We start from the raw sequence: 6,175 nt of genomic DNA, 5'->3' as shown, positions 1-6,175 counted from the left end.
AGAGAGCTTTAATAAATCAGGCCTAATATAAAAATGACTGTTTTTTAAACTGATACCTAATGCATGTTTTTATTTATGTTTATATGTTTGAAAAACATTGTGTATAAAATAATTCTCTACATGGTCAGTATTAGTTAATACAAGAGCAATGTAAATGTATTTGAGTTCTAACACAAGCAAGGTATTCTTTTACAGATAAACATTTTAATTTTCAGATTTCAGTTACTATAATACTGAAAGTCTTACTCAATCAGTCATCTAGTTTACCAAAACAAATTGTCAGATTTTCCTTTTTAAAATAATTTTCGACTAAAAAGTATTATACAAATAGAATTGGCACTAAAAATACCATTCCACTTCATTCTCAAACCAAAAAACAATCCCCAAAGAAGCAAGTATATAGCACAGTTATATTTATATTTACAGTTATCATACAACATAACATGTGGCAACTACCTGATTAACCCTGGTCTAGAAATTATTTTCCACATCCAAAAATACAAATATAATGCAATGTGCAATAAATGTAGGCAAATGTAGATCATAGTAATTCTTTACCTATAAAGGCTGTGAATGTGTAAACTAACAAAGAAATGGCAATGAAAGTGTATGTAGCCAAGGGGAAATGTCTTCTGCTTCTATTTTGGTTGGTTAAAATGCTGTTGAAAGCATTTTGTTATATCAGTTCTAAAAGTGCAACAGAAATTCAGAGCTGTCTAGTGTAATCTCCAGCAGTCTACTCTGCTCAGATCTACATACTGCTAGAAGAATTAAATGCACTGAGTTGGTTATCTGCTATTCTTAAAAGGGTAATAAGTAAAAAAAACACTATTATATACAACAAATTAGCAAATTTGGTGTGTGGTCACTTTTACACCTTCACAAAGTTCTGCATGTGTAACGTTGTTAGCGTTTGTTAAGAATAAGCTTCTTTATTGCAGCCTTTATATCCTTATTACGGAAACTATAAATAAGGGGGTTAACTACAGGGGTTAGAACTATATAAACAACAGATAGTACTTTATTTAATTCAAAATCTTTACTAGCTTTTGGTCTAACATAAACAAATGCCACAGTCCCAAAGAAAATGATAACAACAGTTAAATGAGAAGCGCAAGTTGAAAAACTCTTAAATTTACCAGTTGTGGATGGAATTGCTACTATAGTAATTATTATACGAATGTAAGTCCAAAGGGTCACAGAGAAGGAAAGCAAAACTATAGCAGAGGCAGTGAGAAAATTTAAAGTTTGGAGACTGTTTGTAATGGAACATGATAACTGTAAAAGAGGCGAAAGATCACAAAAGAAATGTTGAATATATCTGCCACAGAAGTTTAGATAACTGAGTAAAACAGTAGGAAACAAGTTTGGAAAGAAGCCTCCTATCCAACAAGCCAAGACTAGGTAACAGCATAAAGATCTATTCATTATAGCATTATAGAGCAAAGGGTTGCAAATTGCACAATAGCGGTCATATGACATTACTGCCAGAAGAAAACACTCTGCTGACCCCAAGGAGAAGAAAAAAAAGAACTGAGTGAGACAACCACTTAGTGATATGGATTTACTTTTTCCAGTTAGAAGAACTAGGAGATTTGGAATTGTAACAGATGTATATAGCATTTCAATGAAGGACAAGTTGCCAATGAAAAAATACATTGGGCTATTGAGAAGGCTGTCTATCAGTACAATAGTTATGATGATGATGTTTCCAGTGATAGTTAAGAGGTACATCACCAGAATAACCACAAAGAAATTCCAATGCCAAAACTGAGATGCCGAAAACCCATGCAAAATGAAATATGCTTGATGACCAGATATATTCATATCCATCCTGCAAAATGAAAAACACTATGAACAAATAGGATAGTTTTGTAAATTTAAAGCAGAATTCCAGATAGAAATAATAATCATAGTCTTAAAAATGATAAAAGGCACATTTTGCTGTATGCCTGTATAGAAAAAAGGAATAATAAACTTATTTTTCAGCTTTTGTGGTGCAGAGATTGACTTTTTAATCCTCAAACGAGGTATCAGGGATTTGTCCAATTCTTTTGAGGAGGTGCTTCAGCACATTGCTGGGAACATCTCAGTGAGACTTGAAGCAATCCACAGATCTTCATAAAAGGAGGATGACCTCACCTGTGGAAAGAAGCCAGAAGAAACGTGTGTATACCATCTATTTCTTTTGTTTTGTTGTACATGTGTAAAGAAAAAGAGAACAAATAAATAGCTTTTTAGGTGCAAGGTACACTTTAAGTGTAATATGTATATATATATATATATTTTACATTGGCAGATTGTGTACAATACTTAAGTGCAGCAGCTAAAGATTTTTTCTTTTTACTAACCTTTATTCAGTTCCTTTGCTGTTTATCATATTATTCTTTACATCACTGGTAATTATACCATGTATACCATGCAAAAAATGCAATAGAAAGAAGTAGAATCCAGCAAAGCAAATAAATATTCTGATAAGTGAGTGACAAAAAAATCAACAGGCAGAGTTTTAACAGCATTTCCTAATTCTCTGCTCAGAAATTGTTTTGTCTCCGAAGTGTACTAAAGGGATTAAAGGTATATGCCATCAGAATTAAAATTAAGCTTGAAATGTATATAGACGCAAGAGCTTCCATCTTGGATTAAACATACTAAACCAGGTTATCCAACATCTGCAAAAAATGTTACAGATTATATTCTATCTTTATCCAAGAAAATGGACATATCCAGCAGTTTGTGTGAGTGCTTCTTTAAAGCTCTTGAATTAAAATTCCATTTGTCTTCTGCAGCATATCCACAGTTTTTGACCATTATTTCCTCTAGTATGTATGCAGTCTTAGGAAATGCACTTCAGTATTACATATACTGAACAGCCCTCTGTACAGCCCTCTGGCAATGTTGGGGTAAAAAACTGAGAACCCTTATTCTTCCTAAAGTGGACCTATAGTGATAGGTATGGCTCTATTCTATTTTTTTATTCATCAGAGGTTGGAACTCAAGTCGAGTGAAATGGTCTAATGAAAAACTTGCAACTCGACTTGGTGCTTTTGCCCAGCGACTTGCATTTCAACATGCAACTTGCTTTCTTTGCTGACAGCTGAAGGGGATGAGGAGGAAGGCAATGAGGCTTCTGTAACACTGCTTCCCTCTCCACTCTCTTCAGCTGTCAGAGGAGAAAGAGGTGTACTAGAATGCAAGAAAGGGCAGGAGGAAGGCAGTGAGTCTTCTGTAACACCGCCTTACTCCCTGCCTTCCTTGCATTCTAAGTCCAGGGCTTTCTCCTCTAACAGCTGAAGTGGACAAGGAGGAAGGCAGTGTTACAGAAGCCTCAATGCCTTCATTCCCCCTTTCTTGCATTCTAAGTCCACAGCTTTCTCCTCTGACAGCTGAAGGGAGCAGGAAGGAGGGTGGTGTTACAGAAGCCTAACTGCCTTCCTTCCTTCCCCCTTCAGCTGTCAGCAGAGCAGCACTGTTCTTGAGCACAGGATCGGAGCTCTGTTTCTATATGGGGACAAATGGGGATAAATGAAGTGACTTGACTTGGGACTCGACTTGGAAGAATTCTTGGTGACATGGGACTTGACTTTGGACTTGGTGTCAAGGACTCGGCTTGGATTTGAAGGGTGACGACTTAGTCCAACCTTTGTCATTCATATGTTCGTTCATTGTGTGTATCCTTCCCTTGTAATGGGCTACTGCTGCAACTATTTCCATCCTGCCCAGTGCTCCTAATGATATTAAGTGCCAGTGTCAATAAACAGGGGACATGGGATTTTCAAATAACACGGTTCATCTATACTGCAGTGCCACATGAAAAACAACATCACAACTATGTTCCTAATTTATTAAAGTTCTCCAAGGGTAGAGAGAATAGACTTTCACCAGTGAACCTGGGTGATACAGCAAACCTGAAATAGCTATCTTGAAAGCTAATTGTTATTTGTTAGCAAATGTTTTCAATCCTGGACTAGATCCATTCCAGGTTTGCTGGATCACCAAGCTTCACTGATGAAAGTGTATCCTCTCCAACCTTGGGGAGCTTTAATAAATCAGACCCTATATATCACAAAGCGGAAAATTGCCAGAACTCATGAGATGAACTGCCAGATTGCCAATAAGTAATATGGTATGAATATATTCTAACCTATACAGTAGACATTTCAAGAAAATACCATTTTATTTTTGATTGAGACACTGCTTCATCCCAGGCTTTTCCAATAATAAATTAACAAACAGAGCCAGTAAATACTCTGGATATGGGGTCTCCCTAAGCTCTCTTTGTAAGTTTACAGAAACATTATTGGTCAAATTTGGGAGTTTTACAATGATGCCCAGTTTTATACAATGAGTACCGTTTTATGACATCAGCACCACTCTCTAGATCATTTTACTATTGGTTCAAGGCAAGGTACCGATGTCTATGATAAACACTAAGAGTATGTTCACAGTTTTCCATGTTCAATTACACCCAGGAAAAGACTGAGAACATCTATTGGAAATTGGATTACTGCAGGGAACCGCAAAAAATATTTAAACTAAAAAGCCAAAGCTGATTTTTTTTATTTAAACTAAGTAAGATTTCATAGTAGAGGCAGAAGGTCCTGATAAGGGGATTCCCAACCAAAAACAGGCAAATCTCATAGCAGGTGAAGGCTTTGTAGGGGTCTTCTTAAGGAAGTCCATTACAAGTAATTCATTTTTACTTAATGTTGGAGGTATATGGTACAGGCATCCAATAAGACACCTGGCACGCTCCGTGCACAGTAGATAATTTTCAGAATTCCCTGCTTCCTAATTGATACTCTTTAACCTATTTATTCAAAAAGCTAAGTGGATACACTCTATAATTGTATTGTATTATATGTAGTATTCATAATTATAATTTTTTTGCTAGTGACACAATAGCACTATTAAAAAATGTACACCCAAGAACAAATTATAACATATTTAATTTTTCCAGGCCATAGATATGTTGACTGTCATCGGGATATGTACATATGCAAACACAAAAAAATGTTTTTTATCCTAACAAAAAAGCCATTAACATTCTGCGTACTGAAATGAAATCCTACACATTGTATCAGCTCTTTCTCAGCTATCCACTGTTATGAGGATAAGGAAAGAGAGAAGTATTTGTAGTCCAAAGCAAGAAAACCACCTAGGGTGACAACACCACAATTCCAAAGATACAGTACAGTGAGTGAGTGAGCCACTCTTTCCAAGTTTTATTCACTATATTATGACTGTAGGCACCAGTGTTTTGGGGCAAAGCCAATATGGTGCCTATTTTTAAAAGTACATATTTAAAAGTTTTAGATCTTCATCCATTCATTAAAGGCCTACAAGTTTAACTTTTATAGCTGGGCATAGTACTTGGAATTTTGATAAAAGACCACATGCAAAATGAATTTGTTAAAGGACAATATCCTAAGCAAGACTGTAGATTGTAAACTTTGCCTGCACAAAGCATTACTTTTTTATTGAACATGCAGTCTAGTTTGGGGCATATTTCACTCCCACAGTGAATGCTTTGAAAATGTGGAATATAAATTCACATAAGCCAACTCTGGCTGGATGGTTTTGTTAGATATACATAATATATGTGGCCAATATTTTTCCTGGTGGAACATATTAGGCTATTCTTTGTAAAAGTAATTGGCTTTCTTTTGGGCCACCCTTTAGGAATCTGTGGATGCTGAATTTTAATTCAATTACATAATTTTTTTGTTGGTTAAAGACATTTTTGATCCAGGAAGTATCAAATTGCTTCAAGGAGAGACTGTCGGAGTATATTAGGCTACTCTTTGTAAGAGATATTTGCCTTCCTTAGACTAAATGTTTAAGTTTTTTTATTTACCACCTTTCTTGCTGGTTGATATCAAAGGACATTTTGCAACCTATGTAAATAAAACAAGTATTACTCTGCTAAAGGAAACTAGAAGAAACAAGAAATCTAAAAGGCTGTCATTTGCCTGGCAGTCATAAAAACTCCCTTTCCATACTTACAAGTATGCCCATCAGAAGTTTTTGCTTCACTTGTTCTAAGTCCGTGGTATTAAGAATACTAAAACAAGAGGATCTAAGTGGGAACATTGCTAATAGCAAGTTAAGTTGAAGATTAGCAAAGACATGCTATAAATTTCTTTAATTACCTGATGTCCTAAACAAAATATAC

General features: G+C 35.5%; 1 protein-coding gene across 1 annotated transcript; it reads right to left on the bottom strand.

The window, feature by feature from the left end:
• Positions 1–906: 906 nt before the first annotated feature.
• LOC140332715 (olfactory receptor 6M1-like) lies at positions 907–1,833 on the bottom strand. The gene has a single exon (XM_072413909.1). It carries the CDS (start codon positions 1,831–1,833, stop codon positions 907–909), a length of 927 nt encoding a protein of 308 aa, XP_072270010.1.
• Positions 1,834–6,175: the final 4,342 nt, after the last annotated feature.

This window comes from Pyxicephalus adspersus, chromosome 6 (assembly GCF_032062135.1).
Source record: "Pyxicephalus adspersus chromosome 6, UCB_Pads_2.0, whole genome shotgun sequence".
NCBI classification, from domain to species: domain Eukaryota; kingdom Metazoa; phylum Chordata; class Amphibia; order Anura; family Pyxicephalidae; genus Pyxicephalus; species Pyxicephalus adspersus.
Note: the sequence above shows the minus strand (reverse complement) of the source record. Positions and strands in the feature narration are given on the sequence as shown.

Bases quoted from the DNA above. Each gene is read 5' to 3' on its own strand.
- LOC140332715 (XM_072413909.1), bottom strand. From the start codon at position 1,833: ATGGATATGAATATATCTGGTCATCAAGCATATTTCATTTTGCATGGG.